Source organism: Hetaerina americana, unplaced genomic scaffold, assembly GCF_022747635.1.
Source record: "Hetaerina americana unplaced genomic scaffold, ioHetAmer1.1.p SCAF_54, whole genome shotgun sequence".
NCBI classification, from domain to species: domain Eukaryota; kingdom Metazoa; phylum Arthropoda; class Insecta; order Odonata; family Calopterygidae; genus Hetaerina; species Hetaerina americana.
Window position 1 is genome coordinate 1407089 of NW_027287139.1, and position 24372 is coordinate 1431460.

General features: G+C 36.8%; 1 protein-coding gene across 2 annotated transcripts in view; it reads left to right on the forward strand.

Moving 5' to 3' along the window:
- The window catches only part of Naam (Nicotinamide amidase), a 59090-nt gene extending 36731 nt beyond the window's left edge, over nucleotides 1-22359 (forward strand). Inside the window, exons 4-10 of one of the 2 annotated variants that reach the window (XM_071593244.1) lie at nucleotides 13971-14075; nucleotides 16027-16161; nucleotides 16969-17097; nucleotides 17893-18061; nucleotides 19221-19363; nucleotides 21189-21333; nucleotides 21824-22359. In XM_071593244.1, the coding sequence (XP_071449345.1) occupies nucleotides 13971-14075; nucleotides 16027-16161; nucleotides 16969-17097; nucleotides 17893-18061; nucleotides 19221-19363; nucleotides 21189-21323 (816 nt within the window). In that variant the 3' untranslated portion in view covers nucleotides 21324-21333; nucleotides 21824-22359. Of the gene's footprint in view, nucleotides 1-13970; nucleotides 14076-16026; nucleotides 16162-16968; nucleotides 17098-17892; nucleotides 18062-19220; nucleotides 19364-21188 lie in introns of both variants that reach the window. The other variant, XM_071593243.1, reaches the window with a different exon arrangement.
- The last annotated feature ends 2013 nt before the right edge of the window (nucleotides 22360-24372 follow it).

The window sequence follows — 24372 nt, forward strand, 5'->3', positions numbered from 1 at the left end:
CACAGCTTCAACACTCAGCGTCCACATTTATTCCTTTCTTAGATTTTCTCCCAACAACCATCTCTCTCTCATGATTTCCACTTACTCGGCTGTCTTTCTAAATGCTTGCGTATGTGTCATTTACTCCCCCGATCACACAATTAAGCGGCCTCTCCAACCTCAGGATCGTTCGACGCTGAAGTGCAAAATGATTGGGAGGGGGGCGAGGGAGAGTGTTGGGTCTTCTGGGGGTTGGAGTGTGGTTCGAGGACTGAAAACTCCTCCAGCGGACGATATTAATTCATTTCCAACATGGCTGCCATCCGCTGGACACGCATTGTTTGCCACCGTGGTTAGTAGTAGTAGTTTTGAGGGGAGGCGACCGACAGCTGAGGTCATTTGCGCCATAGGGGATGGATAGGAAAGGATGAAGGGTGGAGAGAAACCCGGCGTCGGCATTAGCCTACTCTATACGAAAGGCGCCAAGGGGTCCGCAGTTTAACGTCCCATCCGACGGACGGCGTACACACTCAAAGTGCCCTCCACAAAGCACCTCAAGTAGGGATCGAGATACCTCTGAAAAATATTCAACACCGCCGGGATTTGAACCCGCGCCCTCAGGGTGGGAAGCCAGTACGTTAGCCGCCGCACCATCTCGATCCCCCCGTGGTTAGTGTCCTGCGAACTTGGTGGTTGGAGTTCTCGCAAGCCTAAGAGTGGGTATTTCCAATTCACCCCATTTTATGCTCCCGCAATGTCATCTCAGCATTGCATCATGGCAACGGCCGTCCCTTGGGGAGGGGGGGGGGCGCATCTTTTCATTTGCGGCCCCTCAAGCGACGGTAAATGACGCAGTCTTCTGATGCCACGTCACGCGGTAACTTTGAAAGTCTAAAATAACTCGTCTGTCTTTTATATTTTCCATTTTTCACGCAAATGTAGTTATCGGGAAAAAATTTATTTGCTCTTGCTAAAAAGTTATTAATTAAAACGAAAGGGGTTATATTCATAAATCTACCAAATATTTTGTCCAATGTGTCATTCGATTAGGTTTTTTAAGCACCTAATTCATATTGAACTTTTTAAATTTAAATATTGTGGTAAACGTACTCCGGAGCTCAAAAACATATTTACTTCATTGACACGTCATATTCTTTCTCGGTATGATTTCCGGGTCATTTTTCACAATTTCATCTAAAAATCGGTGTTCGACATTTATGGGGAGTAAGAAATGAAGGAAATATTCCCGATCGAAATTGTGAGGCAACCTTCGGTGTAAGATTCCATTCGTGGTTACCCAAGGAAACGTTCTTGCATGGCCATCACGACACCTAATATCTATCCTTGTCGCCGGCCTCAGGGGCTTTCAAAAGTTGTCCAATCGAAAGTACTAAGCAAACCATGTTTCGATAGCTTGCTCATAATAAGTTGCATGTAACACCATGCATAATACCTTGCATATACGTAACTTTGGGTTGCGACGCAATATTTACTAAATTCGTCGTTATTTAACTTATGGCCATTTAAGAAAGCTTTCTGGTTGATTATCTGATGATGGGTATTGAAACCCAGGTCGTAAAATTAGAACAATAAGTGGAATTAAGAAAGCTGTATTTTCATTTCTATAACTCTTGATGGTATTCAAGGACATTGCCCAGCAAAATTATATAACCAAAATGTATTTTCAATTGCTGAGAAACTCGAGAAATCGTCATCCGGATGACGTCAACCATGGATGACTCATCAACTACGGAAGAAATATTGCAAAACAATATGGACGGAAATTCATCAAAAGCTGGGTTTAGATAAAGAGACCCAACCTGAAGAACCTTCGTAATTGCAATATACGGTGTCCTCTATGGGCGAAAAATATTTCTGAAAAGGTATCCTGCTGGCATTGGGAAAATACCTTCGGGTGAATGAATAGGAATGGGACTCGAGTTACGGTTCTTAGAAAGAATAGATATCTATTTGTATTCTCTTAGGAATTATGACTTTCAGCAAATTACCAATGCAATGAGACAGGCATGTTTGATGGTAATACCTGCATAAAGTCAATTAATACTGAAACTAGCCTTGTTAGTGCACATTAACAAAGTAATTACGCCTCGACACTTCTCCCATACATTCTATGAAAAATATACCTTAACACCTGGATTTAGAGATCACTTTTCCTTTGTCAGAATGAAAATGAGGTTACATCCACCCTTCAACGGCAGGGATCATTGGATTTCGTGCATTAAAGCCATTGTTCAGTCACCATCTTGGTGACTGAAAGTTCGCAAATGGTTAAACTAATATCAGCATGCATGGTCTATAGTGCCACTTTGTGACGCTAAAAAATTGGTCATAAGACAATAGAAAATTGTGAATAAATGCATAAAGACATATTTTACATCTCCTCTCTAATACCCTTCGAGGAGGGAATCTTCTGATGACTTTGGATGGGAATTAATAAATATCAGGTCAGACAAACGTAATATTTCATCTCAAAGAGTTCAACGCGTACGTATTGCCTTAACGTTAATGTAGAACGAATGTTCGTAACTGCTACTATGTACACAATAACAGAAACTCTCTTAATGGATGAATATGACTTGCGGGACTCTTAACTGAATTGGAAGCAATGTTATCCACATTAGAAACCAATATTGATGTGCTATGCTTATCTGAACATTGGTTAACTAAGACAGAAAGTGAGCATTTTTATCTAGCCAATTATAATCTAGTTAGTCTTTATTGCAGAACACATTTGCAAAAATGGAGGTACAGCTATTCTTGTCAGAAATAATATTAAAGCCAAAACACAATCCTTTGCTTCATTTCTAAATGAGGAAAAAAACTTTGAGCATTCTGTAGTTGAAATCTATCTTCCCAATGGTAGTATTTTTATAGTTTGTTTCTATAGATCTCCAAACAGCCTTGAAGATGTATTCTTAAATAAATTAGATACTCTTATTGGGTTACTTAAAAACAAAAAGAAACCAGTTTTAATATGTGGTGATTTTAATATAGATTTCTTGAAAAATTCCTACATCAAACGTGATTTACTTGCTATTCTGTGCTCTCATGATATGACAGAAACGATTAAAGACCCAACAAGGATCAACTCATGTCTTGATCAATTTATTATTGGGAATGACTTTTATGAAAAGTCCTCTGAAGTTATTTGTACAGGACTTTCTGATCACAAAGCAATTCTCTTATCCCTATCATATGACGATGGACACCATAAAAAGTTAAATGCAGAAATTATTTATAAAAGAACATATGATCCTTATAGTCTTCAATATTTTGATACATTATTGTCAAAAGAAACATGGGAGGATATTAATTACCCTACTGATCTTGATACTAAAGTTGACAGCTTTATCAATATCATTACTTATTACCATGATTTAGCATTTCCCCTTAAAAAAATTGTCAAGCATAATACATCCCCTATGGCGCAAATGACCTTAGCTGTCGGTCGCCTCCCCTTAAAACTACTACTATAATAAAAGTAAACCTGAAAATAGTCCTTGGTTAACAAGAGGAATAATTATTTCTTGTGACAGAAAAAGAGCATTGTATAAGCAATGCATTGATTCTAATGATCCAGAGTTAATAAAATACTACAAAAGTTATTGTAAAATTTTGAGAACTGCTATTACTCTAGCAAAAAAGCTGCATACCAGCTCATTGATAACAACATCATCTAATAAATCTAAGACTATCTGGAAAGTAGTGAAATGGGAAACGGAAAAATAAAATTAATAGCAATACAATATCTAAAATATGTTATAATGGCTCAACAATAACAAGTGTCCAAAAAATTTTAGATATTTTCAATGATTACTTTGCCCAAGTAGGTGTCAATCAAACTCCCAAACAGTCACCCACTAACACAGGTACTTCTAAAATGGTCATCAATTCCTCCTCTATATATCTAGGACCTGTTACTAAAAATTAAATATTGAGGATAATCAATCAGTTAAATAATAAAAATTCATGTGGCCCTGATGGTATACCTGATGCTGTTATAAAAAGTTGTGCCACCTTTATTGCTGAATCACTGACTGAAATTTGTAATATTTCCCTAAGTGCTGGTCAATTCCCCTCCAAATTTAAAGTTGCAAAAATTAAAGCTCTGTTTAAAAAAGGAGAGAAGGAAAACATTGAGAATTATAGACCAATTTCCTTACTTTCAGATTTCTCCAAAATTTTGGAGAAGGTCATGTATCTGAGATTGATTTCCTTTTTCGATAAATCCTCTGTCATTGACAATCATCAATTTGGCTTCAGAAGGAATAAGTCCATTAATGATGCCCTTTTCTCATTTACAAGGAATATATGGAATGCCTTAGATAGTAATATTCATGTTGCAGGGCGTTTTATTGATTTAAAAAAAGCTTTTGATACAGTTAACCATGGAATTCTTTTGAAAAAATTAGAAACATATGGTATAAGAGGCAATGCAAAGGACTGGTTTAAATCATATTTAACTGATAGGTCACAATATATTGAAATGAATTCATCTGTATCAAGTACAACTTCTGTTATTTGTGGAGTTCCGCAGGGCTCCATTCTTGGACCACTACTATTTTTAGTCTTCATAAATGATTTACCTGCAAATTTACCACTCTACAATAATATACTATTTGCTGATGATACTAACTTAATTTTTAATAACCATAATCCCATTCAGTTAATGAACGAGGTAACAGAAACCACACAAATTGATGAACTGGCTCACTGACAATAAGCTATCTTTAAATGTTAGTAAAACCCATTATTTTAACTTCAATCTCAAGAAGAAGTTAATAAATTTTAATCCAACAATTAACAGTTGCCCCATAAAAGAACTAAAGGTAACCAAGTTTTTAGGTATTTGGATTGACTCTAATCTTTCATGGGAGGAACATATTAATAAATTAACTCAAAAACTGGCACAAATCTGAAATGTATTCCGTGTACTCAAGGAATCATTTGCATTCAGGTATTGAGAACTATTTTGGCTATGTGCAGTCACTTCTCAATTATGGTATTCCCTTTTGGGGCTCCTCTATCTTCCTTTCAAAATTATTCAAAATGCAAAAAAACATTATTCGCATAATAACTAATTCTAATAATAGAGCTCCCAGTAAACCTATTTTTGAAAAACTAGAAATCTTACCTCTTCCTTGTATGTACATTCTTGAAACAGTGTCTCTTATTAACAAAAATCAAGACATGTTTATTAAAAATTGTGACCTTCATAGTCATAATACGAGAAGCCAAAATGCATTCCATGTAAGTCAGCACAGAGTAAATAAAACGATTAAAGGGATAGATCATCAGGGAATACTTATGCACAATAAATTGCCTGCTTATACTAAAAATATCAAAAGTTCCGTTAAATTCAAGTGTGCCATGAAAAAACTACTTTCATGTAAATTATTCTATAGTGTAGATGATTTTCTAATGCATACCATTTTAAATGTATAATTGAAATGTGTAAATCCCAAAAAATTGTAAATTGTATGTATTTGTATTTTTCATATTGTTTTGATTTTGCATAATGTTTTTTTATTGATATGAAGTGTAAAACATGTATTGACAAAGCCATGCATAATTCTATGCTTATGGTGAATGAATAAATTGAATTGAATTTAATTAACAGTAAAATAATAAATTATTCTATGCAGTACGGGGATAATCATGAACCAGAACTTTTTGAAACCCTTGACAATTTTACTCTAACAAAATTAATGAGCTTGTCAGTACTCGTATTTTCCCCTAGAAGTCAATTTCCTTCAAATCGAAAAGATGACATGATCACAGTAATTTCCGCTTACTCCGGCACAGAAAACAAAAAAGATGTCTCTTCAATAAATTTTTATTTTGACTTGCTTTAGCGATCAGAAATACCAAATAGCGAGACTTCTAAAACAAGTCACGTGACTCGAGAGCAAAGTTGGGGATATTGTAATTAAAAGTTGTCCTCATTGAAACTATAAAATTAGACGTGTCGGAAGAACCCTTTGAATTATGAGGATATTCTTGGCGGATTCCTAAATAAGAATGCGCCTTTGGGATCCAACTCCCTTCTTTCAACCATCACCCACTCTCTTTCGCGTGCCAATCAACCCTGTCGGCTCCTCTTATCCTGATTTATCCTTAACCATTCCTTTTATTCTTAACCAAGTTTCTTTTCTCATCACTCACGCCACATCCGATTGTCCGCCATGAGGTGCTGTCGATCTTCTGCCTTAAGAATTGGCCTCCTTCATTAGCAAAAAAATTGCTTCAATTTTAAGATGAGGATTTTTGGGGTGAGCCTGTTCATTTTCTACGTCAGTCTTTTTCCGCAGCAGCGTGTTTCCGAGGTGGCGTGCGAGTCAGACTCGGAAAACTCCTCGGCAGCTGTGAGATATCTGTATCATAAATAAAGCTGAAGCAATTGCTTTGGAAGAGTTATCTCATTAGGTTTTCGCGCCCGCTTACTTGCCTAAAGCATTGCAATTTCTCCAGTGTGGACATCAGGTTTGCCAGTGGAAGTGCTGCGTACTTTTTTAACCTGCCTCACCAAGTTCCAAATCCAGTGCGCCCTTATCGGAGCGTTCACAATGCTGCCTCTAATTCGATGATCACCTTCGACCGACTTCGCAGTTGTCATCGTCGTCTTCGATGCCGCTGCATTCTCGCAAGAGCAAAAACTTTGAAAACGCTTAAAGAACCTATTCGAATTTTTAAGGGCACTAATGTCACTGCGGGAGACTGTAACGCGATGTTAAGCAACTGAAAACGTCTTTAATCGTCAACGGAGAAGTAACGGTGTTCGCGTTTCACAATCAAATCCCAGAAGTCTTATATGCGTAAAATGTTTTCCATGATTAGCCCGCGCAAAGAATTCACCGATATACACATGTACGTGCGGAAGGGCAAAAAATATTCCGCAGCGATGAGCATTGACGGTTTTGCAAGAAAGAGTCCCGAGGCGTGATCAGTGAACTCCGCCGTCTCGCCTTCCTTTGTTTTTTTTTAAATCCTTTCGAGAGGACTTCCTCGTGAAATTTATTTTCATGCTGCCTTCTTCCTCCTTCCACTCAAAAGATGACGCTTCGCACCCCGTTCGCCCCGCCTCAAGACCCCCAGATCCACCAACCCTTTTCATGCGCAGAGGTGGGAACGTGACACGAGACCTCAATTTGCACCGCGGTGGGAGAGGGATCGAGGGATGAAGGAAAAGGAGTTCGGGCGTGCGTGTTTGTGGGTTGGGAGGGAGGGGGAAGAACTCTGGAAGGAAGAACAAAAAGCGTCCGGCCTCGGAGGGCCATCCAGAGATTATGTATATCCAGAGAGGGTGCTCTCACGTGTCGTGGAAACACTTCGCTCGCCGGCCAGCGATGAAAACGCGGCCTGCACACTTGGGCCGAAGGAAGGCTCAAGGTGTGGATGGAAACGAGTGGTGCTTTGTCCGGGCGCCCTCCCCGCTCGCCCCCAGAATAACACGAATGGTTCGGGTGTCAATTCTACCGAAAGACGGGGAGACGGAAGGATCACAAGCGTACGCAAACAGTCCCGAGAGAGAGAGAGGCTAGGCAAACAAGTAAACGTGGCCACGTGCAGAATTCTCGACAGTTAACACCGAAAAGTCAGGAAGATTGACGAGTGCCTTCTTCCCCAAAATAGCGGTTTTCTCATTAGGGAGAAGCATTCAATCTTCTCGAGGGACCCAGGGGGGGGGGTCATCAATGCCGTGAGGAAGCAGAGGCGCAGGGTATCTGTTTCAGGAGGGGATACCTTCTGCTTCGCGGAATGCGTCTCGAATGCGATTAATTATATCAATTTTTAACATGCAATTTCAATGGCTTTGTTGTGTGGTGAATTTGATTTTTATCCAAGTCCACCAAATCAACCATTGATATAAGCCAGTCTAAAGGGTTATTTTTTAAATGTTTATTTGGAAACACTATGTAAGACCGTAATTCAGCAATTGCTTCAGCAGTTACATATTAGGTTGTCACTATTCCCTCACAGTAAAGCCCTTCCCGAGGGTTCCTCGGGACGATGGTAATGATATACGCGAGGTCCCGCTGGACTGCCACGCTTATGTAACCGTAAATAAAAACATGCGCGGCGTCAGACGAAAGAGGAACGATCCGCCGTCGACTCGAATCCAATGTTTGAAGTGTTGAAAGGCAGCCGAGATACTACCTCTTTGTTTATCGTAGGCCTCTTACTGCTCTGTTTTTAAAGGGCATCTGACTTCCGAAAAAGTGACAACCCCTCAAGAAGGGAAAGCAATCCAAAAATCAAGTCACATTTGTTCAAAATGGGAAGCGATAAATTCGCCTCTAATAAAGCATTTGTGCTTCGCGGGTTTTTCTGTGGATGCATGCGGGATAGGATTTATGAAAGCGATGTGAAATACGAAATATTAAGAGAATCATCCATCGATTTAATCGAAAAAATCAATATACGTAACAATAAAGTTGCCAACCAGCCATTTCCGGCATCACCGCGTTTTCAAACTAGAAGGCACATGCACTTCAACTTTTCCCCTCCAGCCCCGACCGAAAAAGAAACGATTTGATTCAAGACATTAATCTTTTAAACGAGAATAACTCTTCATCCTAAAATGTATTTTGGTCTTCCAGAAATCACTGATCGTGTGTCGACGGATCGTAAAGTGTTTTGCCTTGCAATCGTGGCGATCAGGACCGAGTCACGGTGCATATTGGAAGAGAGTTAAATCCAAATTTTTTGGATTGATATTTAAATAATCAAATTCTAAAATTTACGGCTAATGCGCGAATTAAAAGACAAATATACTGGAAGAATTACTTGCAGGAGGGTCCAACTGGAACAGGATACCCTGAGATAAGTTTTTTCCCAGTTCATAAGCATATTTTTGTTAAGATCCACTCTGTTAATTTTTATTGTAATAATTAATAATATAATGAGTTCTAATGCTATCAATCCTTTATCTCAACTTAGATTCCACCCTTTCCCCGACTTACAGTATTTCACAATACAGGGTTGTGCAAGTGCACCACTCACACCCTCGTGAAACGCAAAGATTGAGAAAATGAGAGAATGCAGGAGAGGCAGACTTCTTCCTTTATTAAAGCTCGCATTAAATGTGCTGTGAGCATTCGGCACCCAGGCCAGAAAATGTTAATTCGGAAATTGACAAAATACAAAGAAAATCCGTTCAGTTCCTCAATGGCTGCCAAGAAGGGGCCTGGGCATTCAATCACTACACAATTTCGGATGAGAGGCCATGAGGCTCATTAAATTTAATTTATAATTACAAAGGCACCTGCTAAATCTTGCGGATTGTACTTGCGACATATTAGAAAGAAATAATCGCCGTTCCGTCATATACATCGGCAGGTGAGGCATCAGCACGGCGCCTGCATCTACGTGAATTTTCAACGCCGCGAGTTAGCGTGTCGGCTGATTTCCTCTGTCGGTATCGAAACAGAAACCAAGGGATACGGCCTACGCCTCAGGACTCCTGTCACGACGGTGAACTCTTTTCTGAGACTTTTGAAATATTTGAACACTGTTGCTAAGCACAATGTCTGAATCGGAATGCTGTTAACCCATCAAAAGAAAATAAATACATACATATTCTTTAAGTTAATTAAGATCACGAAGCTCAGGGCCATTGAAAAAAAACTAACAAACTATGCCTCAAGTAATTTGTGTTTAATTGAGATAAGAATTGTATTACGTGACTAAAACTCTAAGATTTTTCAGTGAAAACTCTAAAAAAGTCATAAAATTCTCAACTTGCCATGAATAAATAAAAGGAGTTCCTAAATTTGTTATCAGTGCCTTATGATGTTTTTCTTTGCATCTAAGATAGTAAGTCTATTTATGCAGTTCAGTTATGCTCGAATCCCGTTTAAGACGGTGAAAATTACCATTAAACGAATTTTTGCTTTTTTATTGTGGCGTTTCCTCCGAAATTCTACCAGAATGCACCGTGAATCTCTTTTTCTCAAATAAAATAATAAGCTTAGAGTTCGTGAATTGAATATTTTATTTTATTTGCTAAAACAAGAAAAATAGCGAGGCAACTGCAACTTTTTGGCCCTCAAAATTATTTCACTTTGATAAGATTAGGTTAAAACTTCCAGGTATTAATTTGAACGTCCACCCTTTCCCATTAACAAAACACACATGTAGTGAAAATATGCACTACATAACTATGAAGTATGTCCGGAAACTATCCAGCCATGCAATATTATGAGAAAAATAGGCTGTCTAGAGTGATGAGGAGGCCTTAGTCGCCCCCTTTGGAGTATTCCCCTTGGGACCTCACACACGTATCCCAGCATTCCACTATTCCACTTTCCAAAACAATCGGCAAAGTCCTTCTTTGGAACGGTCATCAGCTGCCTAGTCCCCGCACTCTCTCTTGTCTCGTCTATGTCAAGAACTTCGTGCTGCAGTGACTTGCTCCAAGCCACAAACGATGATCCAGGTTTTCTAAAAAAGTTAATAATTGGAGATGAGTCATGGGTCTACGGCTATGACCCTGAAAAAAGCCCAGTCTTTCCAACAGTCTGTAAAAGCATCCCTTAGTAAGCATTCTTGACATTCTTAATTTTCCAACGCATTTTTTACTTTGCTGGGCTAATTTTGCGATTTTGGAGCTTTATGACAGAAAAGAACTCATGTGATAGGTGACTTTGTCGTATATTTCTCCTTCCTCCGTAATAACTCTATTGATATAAATAATAACGTGGCTGAGTTTTTTGTCACCTTCCTGATAATTATTGACATAGTACCTAGAAAACATAAACTAATTTGAGGGAAAATATCAAATTACAACTACAAGCAATTGTATTTGAGAAAGAGTAAGCACACTTCAGCACCATTTAATGGCACGCTTTATTTTGAATTGTAATAAAAATCTTCGCATGAGGAACAACTGTCAAAATCAAGATAAATTTCAGTTATTAGTACTGGCATTATGAGAACCAGCTATCTTTCTACTCAATGATTACTTCTTTAGCATTTCATGTTTTTTTGACCGGCGTCATCGATGCAAAAATAGTTTTCATTTCCTCTTTCTTTGGTTGTTATGTGATAGTTATGATTAATCCAAAATTGAAGGACAGAAATAAGCAGATTATGGTAATATTTGTTTTTGTTCATATGAATGAATAAATTTGACTGTGGTGCTTCACGAAAGCAATCAAAAATGACGAATTTGAGTTAACTATTTACATTTTCGCGCCGCTGAAAAAGTTCGCAAGCCTCGAAACGATTATTAAACTTATCCCGAGAAAATGATGTAAAAGGAAAAGTAAAAATATTTGAGTCGAATTCATTCAGTAGTTCAAGAATGAGAATCAATATGACGAATGAACCAAGTCGCTACCAACCCCTCTTCAAAGAGCGTGGCCATCATCCCCACTTTTATCGTAAGAAAATATCTACAAAAGAAGGCGAGGCTGAACGAAGTCCCGAAATACCAACATAAAACGAAATAAAGGAGACCAACGGAAACGAATAAATATAGAACGATGGAAGATATATTGTAAAGAGCAATTGCTAGCATTCGATGGCCGTCGTTATCCTTTCACATAAGGAAGGTTGCGTAGGAGGGTGACCGCCTTCCGAGGAGTCGCCTGCCTCTCTCGCAATGGATCACGACCAACACTCGCGAGCTTTCTTGCCGCCACGGAATCGCCCCCGCCACATTCGTGACGAAGAAAGGGGCGGGAGGGAGGGAGAAAAAGGGCCAGGCGAGGGAACGCCTCGCCCTTTATTCCCCCTCCCCCCCCCCCCACAAACCCTAGGATTTCGCTTTTGCCTTACACGGCAATCTCTCGAGTCTTCCCGCCGAAAAATTACTTCCCGGTCCGCGCACGGTCGAACTTCAGAACCGCGGTTATCAATAAACTCACACCATCCCCCGTCCCTATCTCCTCCTCCTTCCCCGCGCCTTCTCCATCTCCCACACACACACACACACCCGTTCCTTTCAAAGCAAAACTCCTCCTCGCGCCCTGCGTGTCACGGCGCCTTTATATTTCGCGCCCGATGAGGAAAAGTTGCTTTATTTTCCCTCCGATTCCTTTCCTGGCTCTTCCACCCCCTCCACTCATCTGTCGGCCATCAGCACCCTCCTTCCCTCGCGTGATGCGATCGAAAAGAGGAGAAAAATAACCAGCGGGGTAATTGCTGTGCCGTTGTTTCGGAGGGTACGAGATTATGAGAACACAATAACGGAGCCGAAGACGATTCATTACAGCGTAGAGAGTTTGAAAAGCGATTGATTCACTCGGGGCCTCCAAATTTTACCCAAAATAAACCGACAAGCTCGAAAGTCTTAATCACGAGGTTTGATTCAATCAATTGCATGCAGTCCAACTTGGAAACAATGAAAGCACATAAAGACCTATTTCCCCCCTGTGGGTCGAAATACTTTACATCTTAGCATTTATTTCAATTGCTTAGCATTAAAGTAATCAAAGATTAAGAATCGCAATAGACACTACCGAGCCAAGCATATGAAAATTGATAATGTGGGTTTAAAACTTAAAATCGTCTCTTTAACCTAAATTTTACTCTCCCTCAAAATTTCCTAATCCTTAAAATGGTGTCTGGCAACTACTGCACTCATATGACTGGGCCATTTGTCATGGCTGAAAGTGGGAGAGGCAAAGCATCCATGGTCATCATCTCACAAAATTCTTGCAAAGTGAAATTGACAACAGCAGCGGAGAAGAAGACACAAACTAGAACCACACCAGTTAGAATAGGGACATGGAATATTAGGGGATGATGTTGAGGAAAGGGAGATTAGAAAATATAGTGCGAGAGATGTAATAGATGTTTTTAGGGTTGTGTGAGATCAGATGAAAGGATAGTGGGGATTACTGGAATGATAGTTAATCAATAATATACAGCAGCGGGGACGAGAGCCAGTACTGCTCTCTCTCCTTATTTGGGGATGAAATTAATAACGATCTAATTAAGTTTTCTGGCCAATTTCCTCCCTCATTTATGCTATGAATGAGACCATAAAAATATTTTCTCATGTTTTCCTAAACCTTAGAATAATTCTGCAGGGGTTACCTGAGTTTGATGTAATAATAGTGAATGAATTTCATTGATAGGTATAAATATTCAATTTAAGGAACAATTTTTACATTATAAAATATAAATAGCCCAATCAACTAAAATGGTAATTTTTCAAAAGTTCAGAAATTCTAAGAGAGGTAGAATTATCCATGTTAATTAATGAAATTCCTCTTAAACCCATCCAAGGCTACACATCTTTCATTTTCTAAAACGATTTATTTCAATTGCAGTAGTACATGGCATAATAAATGACAGTTTTATGAATTATCATAACTGCATATGCTATATAACCACTGTAATCAACCCAAAAGTTGGGTTGATGGGTGAGGATAAAACTCGCCATATAGCCCTGTGCAGTGTGAGAAATTCACAAATGCAGGCAGGGGGACTAGTTCATTTCTCTGTGCAGCGTGTAGTTTCCCACGAAGACCTGGGATCAGAAAACTGGCACTGTGTGGGTAAAGCTGAGGGTACCTAGAGGCATCACCAAGAAGAAAACCCAGTCCCTCCAATCAGTAATTCAGTTACTGCCTGCACTAGCATGGATGACTTGTGTGCTATAAACCTCACACAGTCAGGTTTCACTTGTAGAATTTTTTTATATTCAGCAAATGAAAGAGAGAGCATACCTTTATTTGAAGATAATATGCTCTATATGATCACAGTAAATTAACTTATATTTTCCATTATAACATCCATCATCAGCAACCATTGGTTAGTTTCAATTGCAAAATTTTAGCGGATAAATGTATGGCAGATTAAAGAATATTACTTGAAACTACATACAAAATGGTGATTAATAATTAAATAGCACCTGAAACTACATTATTTTTTATGGTTTTGGTTACATGCATATTATGGTTTCTTTGTTGTTATTTGTGTACTTTTAAGTATAAAAATTATACCTTTCTATTGAACAGATTGTCCGTCCAGTGAATGTGTTCCTGGCGGTGGATGTCCAGAATGATTTCATCTCAGGTTCCCTCAACATTAGTAGATACTCAGCGCAGCAGAATGGAGAGGAGGTATGTAAATGAATTGAGTATTTTAACATACACATCGTCTATTATGAAAGTAATGCACATGATTTTATTGTGGCGTGACTATCCATGGCAGTGTGGTAAACCCGGTCGGGAAATGTGGTTCAGGGTATGCCCTTCTAACGCAGCCAGTTGCCAGTTTGCTCCAAGCAGTCTGAGCGGAAAGATATGTCTCCCTGTGAAGTGTGTTTTTCAAATTTGTAACGCAGCGCAATGGAGCCCCCAGCCACATGTCCTTCATCGTTATCAACTTCCGGGCCCAGGGAACCACCCTAAGCCCCCTTATAGTCCCTCCTTGGTCTTGGTCCCGTGTGACTTTTTCTGTTTCCCCAACTGAAGAGATAGATGAAAGGAAAGCATTGAAAGGCCATGGAAAACATCCAAAAGCTTGTTACTCAATGTTCCCGAGAGACATTCTCGGCAAGGAGTTTCAGGGTGCCTTCCAGGCATAGCAGACACTTCTCCGCAAGTGCATTGATGCAAGGGGAGAGTATTTTGAATAATTTTTAGCATTTGCACAAGTACCATCAATAAATCTATTTTTCCCAGAGAATAAGCATTATTTATATAGTGGAATGTAGTACGTGATATTGCTCTGGAATAAACCACGTGTGAAATCAAATTATTTCTAAAAGTTTGTTACTTAAACTCTAAGATAGGCATTGAATCATCAACAACAATATTAATATTTCAAAAAAACTCTTGCCTTAATTCATGTATATGATAGAAACTACCGGTAAATAGGGCTTTTTTCCAAATGTAATGGATAAAATATCCAGCTTCCCTTAAAAGAAAGTGAAAGGGTTTAATATGCACAGAGTATTGATGAAGTTTTCTCAGGTCTTCCACCAGGTCAGGAGTTCCATGTTGGCCGATATTTCGATGCCTGACTAGTCCATCGTCCTCAAGGATGATAATCGAAAGGCATCGAAACGTCGGCCAACATTGAACTCCTGACCCGGTGGAAGACCCGAAAAAACTTCATCAAGCAAATATGCTGGGAAAGCACCAGATCTTAATTCACAGAGTATATTGATTATTGTCTATATACATAAATAATGAGTAAAAGGAAGGTACAGACAATTTTGAACAGTACGGTTTCCACTTGTTAAATAATTGCATATTTTACAGAAAAATAAAAGTCCACAGATATACAATTGATAGCATTTTTTTTAGAAATAACACATTTGACAGCATATAAGATGCATCTTGATTTCCAAAGGGAATTACCAGGAAACAACGTTTTTACATCCAATGAGATTGAATGGCACTTTTTTTCAACAAAGTGCCTCTTCATTGGCTACTTTGTCAGTTGCTATTATCCATCCAATAATAACAAGAACATTGTTTAAGTTAATTATATTATTTTGTAGAAGAGCTAGTTAGTACTGACCATATGGAGTAAAATCAGCATATAGTAGTGAGAGTTGGGGATAATTTTAGTCTTGTGGTAGGCCTCACACTCTGGAGTGATTTTTGAGGCATTATTTTGGAAAAAGTGTCTTAAATATCATCAAATATGGTAAGCAGTTATGACATATTTGTCCCTTGTGGTCATGAAGTGCTTAATTTCATCCAATGAATGGGGTCAAGGTGTTCAGGGTGGTTCAATGAATTTAAAAAGATTGGTTTTGTAAATTTGATTGAAAATTCACCTCTAATAAGGAAATGAAAGCAGTTCTATCTTATTCCTGTTAAATACCTAATTCATTCTTTAATAAGCACTATTCTACCTATTAGTCTAAATATAATACATTCATTGAATAATGAATTCATACATCTTAATTTTTGGCATTAATGAGAAGTTTTTCCACATTCATTCTAGTCAATTCGAAGCACTTTAAGATATTACATTTCATATAATTTTATGGCTATTAACTTGATTACAGTTAATATTTAAGGACTTCAATCAAAAGGTATTGTTGTTTACTTTCAGGTAATAGAGCCTATTAATGCACTCCTGGATACTGTGCAATTTGATGCTGTATTCTACTCTTTAGACTGGCATCCAAGTGATCATGTCTCTTTCTTTGACAATTTGGCACAGCGAAAACTACACTCTTCAAGTCCAGTAAGAATAAAATTAATCCCAAGATTAGAAATTATGTATAGACTATTCCTATTTATGATTATTAATGACTCTCTAGGTGTGTTGCAATATGAGATGTAAAAATAAGTGAACATTTTTAATGGGCAACAACTGAAACAACCATAATCTAAGAAATTACCACAAAAACTAATATATTTTCTTAATTTTGAAACCTAGTTAAGTATCTACCTACCTAACCATAAAGATCCACCAAATCATTCATTTTCCCTCACACAATCCTTTGGTTTATAATTATTTTTATACATATGTTCCAAGTTACAAAAGTCTAATTATGTTTCATATTTTTCTTTTCATACTCTTTATTCATACTTACCAACCTACCTCTACTCTATGATGGCAAATTAAAATGGATATCACTGTCCATGGATGAGTTTCCCAAAAACTTAAAATTCCATTATAATTTTGAAACCAACTGGAAATTGTTTTAAAAAATTTCAGTGATCCTGAAATTCATCTATTAAAAAACAGGAGAACAACAGCAACAGTATGACCATCAGAAAAGGTGCCAGTATGTCATACCATTTTGCATTTACAAAAAAAAACACTTGGTAATAATTTGAAATCATGTTTGAATAGTTCCTTTTTCATTAAATAGTAAAACAGCCATAGCTACACACTTCAACAAAAACTGTAACTTCACTTTATTATTTCTGACTCATGGCCACAAGTATGCCACAATCACTTCACCAATCTGCAGTACCCTTTCTGTTGCCAGTATATATGCCAAGATGACCATTGCCACACTTCTCACCCCAACTCTTTTTGCAGGTCTCATTTGAGGAGGCTAAAATGTTTGACACTGTTGTGTTTGAGGGCCCACCACAAATTCGTCAGAAGCTTTGGCCAAGGCACTGTGTTCAAGAGTCTTGGGGAGCTGAGTTACACAAGGACTTAAAGGTGAGACGTAAACAGGTGACCAAGGCAGTGGAAGTTATGAGGATAACATATTTTTAAGAAGGAGAGGGTTTGAAATACACTGAAATGGGACCTTCATGTAAGATAAGAGTCAGGATTCCTAATATGTGAGCCATCTGTTTTAAATGGTTCAGCTAAGCTAAATATTTGACTCAAACTTGCATATTTCGATGAATATAGCCTTCATCTTTTTAGGTTGTAAATTTTTTCATGGATATACCTTCTATGAAGATGAATGTGCGCAATTGCACCCCTTGATTGCAACTTGATATGCCCACTGCAATTTAAAAATAAAATAACTTATTCCCTCTTACAATTTACATGCAACTAAGCTCACTATCATGAAATTCAGTTTTGGGTTATATGTTATATTTAAGCCAAAGGGATTCATTTGTGGGTAAAACAATTTTCATTGATATATTATATAATATTATTATATTTACATAAATATCCAGCAATGCATAATGCTTAATTTACCGAAAATTAATTCAAAAAATGCATGCAAGCAAAAAAATTACCGATTGATATTTTATACCAATTAAATATTCTTGTAATACACCCTTAAAACCATATAAAACTGAAAATTGATGGTCCACAAACTCAAAAATAATTAACAAGTATCAAATTTTGGTAATGAGCAATTTGTCTGTGAAACAATATCCAAGTGGGCACATTGAACTTATAAATGAATAGAATCACTAGCATATCCATTCATTCTATTTGCCAATTAACTTAAGATTTAGATATTAATATTTTTCACATTTTCCTTTATTTAAGGTGGTAGAAAATTCTGTGATGGTGTATAAAGGAACTAACCCAGAAGTTGACTCTTATTCTGTCTTCTGGGACAACAAGAAAATGACACAAACAAGTCTTGTCTCTCAACTGGAGCAAGTGAATGCCACTGACATATACATTTGTGGTCTTGCATATGACATATGTGTTGGTAAGCTATTCATTATAAAAAATATGGAATCTGTTACACATGCAGAATCTGTCTGAATACGTTTCAATGGTTAACCAACAAATATAAAGCAATATTGATCCTTCACTGAAAGATTGCAGCATTTCCCATTCAACCAATGGCTTCATATTTTTTCATGTAAATGGCATACTCACATGAAATGGAAAGCAGTTTCTTTCCCAAAATATAAAACAGATGTAGACATTATAGATTTGCTATTTCATTATCAGGGATACTGGCTGCCTTCGATATTCAGGTTTTACATTCGGTACGAGATATTTTTTCAGAAGAGCAAATTCTCACACCTTGAATGTGTGTTTGTAAATAAATCTGTACAGAAAAACTGAGCAGATAGTACAATGCACATAGGCATGCAGCTTTTACAAAGGCCAATACGTGATCACTTTTCAGATGCTTGATCATAAAGTGTGAGGTGCTTTCTTAAGGCCAAGCATCAAAATATATGCAGAGTATGTTTTGAAAGCACCAAGTAGATTCTTAAGGGTTAGCCCTTGGATATTTTGTTTACACAGTTGTTGCACAGAGTACAAATTTAGAACATCTAACTGGAACTTATTTAGCTTACTGGAATATCAATCATTTAAAATACCACATAGTCATTTCTCAGCATCTAAGTAGAAAGACTTTCTTAATGGTTGCTACCATAATAGACTTTCTCTTAGCGTAAGCCATAGAGATGACCTCTACCCAAGGATCCCTGGGGTCACATAATTATTGGAAAGGGATGACAGATTTTTATGGAGTTAATATTTAATCTGGCAGATACAGCACCCCTCTGGTATTAACCGGTAAAATTCACCAGTAACATTATCCACCAACGACAATAGTCCACCCGAAGTTTGGTTTGATAGGCGAGGGTAGAACCTGGCCTCCAACACTAAGGCCTATGGCATGTAAAATCTACATATCAGGATATAGTGGCCAGTTCTTCCCTCTGTGTCATCTACCGTTTCTCAGAAAGATCTGATGACTAAACATCATACCTCCAAGGTGAGGCTACAGGTGTCTGAAGTCACTGGGAACTGACCAATGCCTTCCAATTGGCAGCCAAATGATCTACTCACAAGATAAACCTAATCGAAATTCAGTAATCAATTTCGCCTCTCTCTCACACAAACAGGTGCTACAGCGGCAGATGCTTTGGTGATAGGATACCGCACAATTCTTGTAGATGACTGCTGCCGTGGTGTTGACTTGGAAGACATTGAACGAACTAAAAGAAATCTTGTTTCAAACCATGGTGTTATAGTCAATTCTTCGCAGGTATGTCTAGTGAACTACACCTATTGACTCATTTATGGCAAAATAATTGCAAATTTCCACCAATTACAACCAGGTATCTATGTACTGAATCATCTTCAGATGCATGATAAGTACAAATAATATACACTTTAACCTGAGAGGAATGGAAATAGGGGAAGAGAGGATGGGGTTCTTTGGGAATGGTAAGCAGAGGAATTGTGAGATCCCAAATTTAATGGTGGTTCAAAAATACAGACAACTCTGGCTCTTAGCATGGTTGGTATTCACTGTGGCCAAGGGATTAAGGTCACTCATTGTTGGAGGGAGAAGGAATTATTTCCTGCACTTTGAGGAATCCACATTGGGGAGAAGGCATGGTCCATTTGGAATGAGATACATAACTAGTTAGGGGGGGCGTCAAGATGCAGGCTGCCCCAAGGGAAGGCAATGGAAAGGAGGAGGGAGCAAAAGGTGGACAGAACATCACTTAGGAGTCAGGTGGGGTGCCCCCCCTCCCTTCAATCCCTGCTCCCTAGGGTTTTGTCCGTGCTGTTAAAAGGTGTGCAGCTGTTGTCACGAAAATACTCGAGTGACCCCTGAGGTCAACACTACAATATTTTATTCTCATTTGCCTGAATGACAGCAACTGCCATTTTCTACTAGTTATACATTCTGTTAAAGAATTATATGAGGGAATTTGAATTTCTGTTTGTAGGATAACAATTTTCTTAACACCTATAGATGTCACCCCTTCCCAGTCTAATACCTTTCCTCTCAGATAGAAGTGTATCCTGTATTAGACAATACTTTTACTCATCCTGCACCTGAAAATGATGTAAGAACCTTTGCAGCCAGTGGAAATTCGCATTTATTTCGGTAATTAATGGGTTCTAATTACAACAATCATCTCCAAAAGTACACAATTTGTTATCTGAAACTAAAAATTTATGAGACTACTTCATTTGACAAGCAACTTTTCATTTGACAAGTGACTTTGAATCTAGATCATCACTCTCTAGATGCTCTCCTACTCATTTAATGTACAGCTAAAAATATCCCCTCCGTATCACCATTCAATTCGTACAATGTACATTCCCTGTAGCTGCAAAAAACATCCAACTTGCCTCACTATCATTAAATAAAGCCAAGTGTTTCTTTACTACAGCTCAGCAGATATTTAGAATGTTATCCCCATTTTACATTCAATGGCATTATGATCCAATCATTCTTGTTTCCGTATGCTTACATTTACCACTTCGGTTCTATAATGCATTAGAGGTGAAATATTTTTTACCTGTAAATGGTACTATGTTGTGCATTTTTCAGATTCTAATGGAAGTTCTACTTGGGGGCAATAATATTGATAATATAATTGAGATTGCGTCAGGTTCACCAATAATTTTTATCTTTTAGATAAGAATATCATCACTGTATAAACCTTATGCTGCTGATTATTTCACATATTAAGCATTGTGTCATTGTTGCATACTATATAAGGAATAAAAAGGGACCAACAGATTTCCTCAAAAAAATCCAAAGGCCCCTTCCATAAAATCTGAACTGATAACATGAATTAACATTTTTCCTTAAATTAACAAGATAATCCATTTTAAATTTTGACATTAATTATTCATTGCTTGCCACTGAAATGTGTATATTGACATAAAAAATGATTAATTATTGATAATAGTGTAATCAAAAGCATTGAGGAGATACACTGCCCTCAAGATGTTTGACAGTACATAATTGCCATGTTAAGCCTGTGCTTCAGTTGATTTTTCATCCTTGATATGCGAGCAACTAATGTAACGTCATGTGGAATATAAAGACTTTCTCCTTTTCATAGGTGAAGGCAATGGTTGAAGGGAGGGACAGACGACCAGAGTTAGGTTACAAATTGGCCCTTGAATTGAGAAACAAAGAAAAGAAGCACAAGGATGGTCAACAGATGGAGGAAACAGAGGAAGAACAACAAGAATAGAATAAATTTGGTAATTTGAAAGAGAAGGCCACACACAAAGCTGAAAGACTTAAAAATGCTGATTTTTAACATACTAATTAAAAGAACTAAGGCTGAAATACTTACTTACCAAATGTTCCCTGTAAATGCTACACTTTAAACAAATGAAATATTGCAAGGTCATACCTTCAATCCAAATATAGTGTACATATCTGTAACGACTTGCTTATTCAGTGATTAGTTTAAAAGGCTTGGTTTAGGCTTTATATGCTCTCTCAACTGAACACTCATTTGCCACATCCTAATATAAATCAACCGTATTTATTTATTTAAGAAACTATTTACTGTGTTGACAATGAAATAGTATGCACGTGAATAGACATTCCCTATATTTATAACAAAGATATTTTTTTTAAAAGAGTGTAAGAAGATTGCCATGTTGTTGATGAATGTAATACCTCATGATAGATACATAAATGAATTACACAACACTAAGTTTAAATTATTGTTGAACATTACAGGGTACAACAAAAGAGTATTAAATGCTCAAGTTATTCCTGATGAATTTAAAGACATCACCCTGACAATGCAAGCTGATCATGCACAACATATGCTCACTAATGAAGATGAAAATGCTTTGATACTGCATGAGGTTGGAAAGAAAGAATAATGATTTATTAAATTTATGTCAGTCACACATAACATCACAATGTATGTATTCCAGATTTTTCCATTGTGAAAAAATCAATTCCATTACAAAAGTAAATTTTCAAATATCTACTTGGAACTACCTTCCCTGTACTTGTCATGCTTTAGGTTAGCAGTATTTGGTTTGATGAGAATACATAATGGAACTGAATAATAGGCCAAAATCAAATATGATCCAAATATTTTAAATAGGAATTCTCTCAAAATTTAATTGGAATTCTGAAATGATCCTATGATTAACTTATAAAAAACTACATGCTACAAAAAATAAAGAGCTTTCATCAATGGCAAATTCAAAACTAATCATTTTACCCCTTTTCCCGTTGATTTAGCTACCGATGTGACAACTACTTACCCTATATAAATAATATACATATATAATATATATATAATATATATAGAATATATTTATAATATATATAATATATACATTATATATATATAATATATACATTATATATATATATATATATATATATATATATATATATATATATATATATATATGTATATATATATATATATAATATGTTTTAGCATAAGCAAACTGGAATTGCCATTAAAACATTGATTATTAGTAATCAATAATAGGATTAAAAATAATTAATATATTTCATGAATTCATCATTACTTCTTTTTAAGAAATATTTTTTGTCTTTGATGAAAAATCACTCTTAATTTTGTTTTTCATTTTATGCCATTTTTTAATATTCAGATAACCAATATGCATTAAAATTTCATTCTGCAGTAAATCTCACTTCAAATTTGAGTGTATATAAAGATTATTCAGAAAGTGCTGGTGGTATTAATCACCTTTGACTCGTGCATCAAAGGATATACATTGTGAAAACAGCGGCTGAATTGCATTCCAAAACCAAAGTACATGCTGCTGAAACCAGGATTATGCCAACTTAGAGCATGATAAGTGCAAGTTCACCTCAAAATAAATACACATGCAAAAAATGGTGGCTGCTAGTAGCATTCCCTGATTAGTGATTCAATGAGGACATATTCATTGGGAAACACAGAATTCACTCCAAATTAACCATTAAAGTTAACCTATGGTCATATTAGGATATACAAGTTAACATACCTACATATAATTTTTACAAAGATGAGTAAAATTAAAGGTAAAAGATTAGAGGTGCAGGAACTAATTTATAGAATAAAAGGCTTTACAAACTTGCCTACTCGCCTTTATTGGAAAAGAAAAACTCACCTAGTATAACAAGCCTTGCATAACCCCCAAGATGTATAACACCTACACACATGCAGTGCCTTTTGGCTATGATGAAAGTTTAGTTTTGGAGAAAAATAAGCAACTAGGTATGTTAATTTTGAAAATTACAAATAGCATTTTCAGGTAAATCAACATTAGTTAAGCAAATTAAATTCATTTTCAGGTAAAAACAAGAAGATATAGTAAGGCATCAATAAAGCAATCATTACCTGAAATTTTAATTTATGATAGGCTTATAAAATTGTCAGATAAAAATATCATAATGCATTCCTAACAGGCATATTTCCTAGAAAAGAATATGTGGACTCAATGCTTGAAAATGCAATGTAAAATTATTATGTTAAATAAAATGTTCCATGGTTATTATTGATTTATATTCCCTAAACTCCTTATCTCAATAAATGACAGTGTCCATATTATAAATCAAACTACTCTCAATCACTGCAGATAGGGTGATTCCAAGGATCCATGTGTATGTATGCATTGAAACAAAAGACTGTTATAAGCATCCATATAACTCTAGGCTGGCAGAAATATAAATGTTGAGAAGGAATTAATCCTTACATAAATAACCTCTGCCAATTTTACATAATACAAATGAGGCAGTATCAGAGAGAAAATATCAGACATACATATGCATTCGACCAATATACATACATCAATCTGATTCATCTGGATTCAATATAAAGTTCATCATGCAAGTTACCATCAGGATAATTTTCCCCATATTTATTTATTGGGATTCTGAAAAGTGATGTATCAGAAAAAAATCTCAAGACTGAATTGGAGAGAATCACCATACAAAATCAAATACATCATCATACAAATATTAAAATCAAAATACAAATATTAAAATTATCAGAGATTAAACAACTCTAAAGTGCCCATGTTATGCAAGAGTATAAAAGATTCAGATAAAAACACACAAAGTTTACACAAATATCTATTCTTGGTTGGGGGTAAAGGGATGGAGACAGAAAAGAGGAGGGCCAGAACCCTGGCTATCTTCATCTGAGGACTTTTAATATGACAAACAACAAATGGAGATGGTAACCCAAACTTTAATTCTCCAGTTTCCACATCCATTAGAACAGGGCAATATGATTTACACCAGGTAAAACT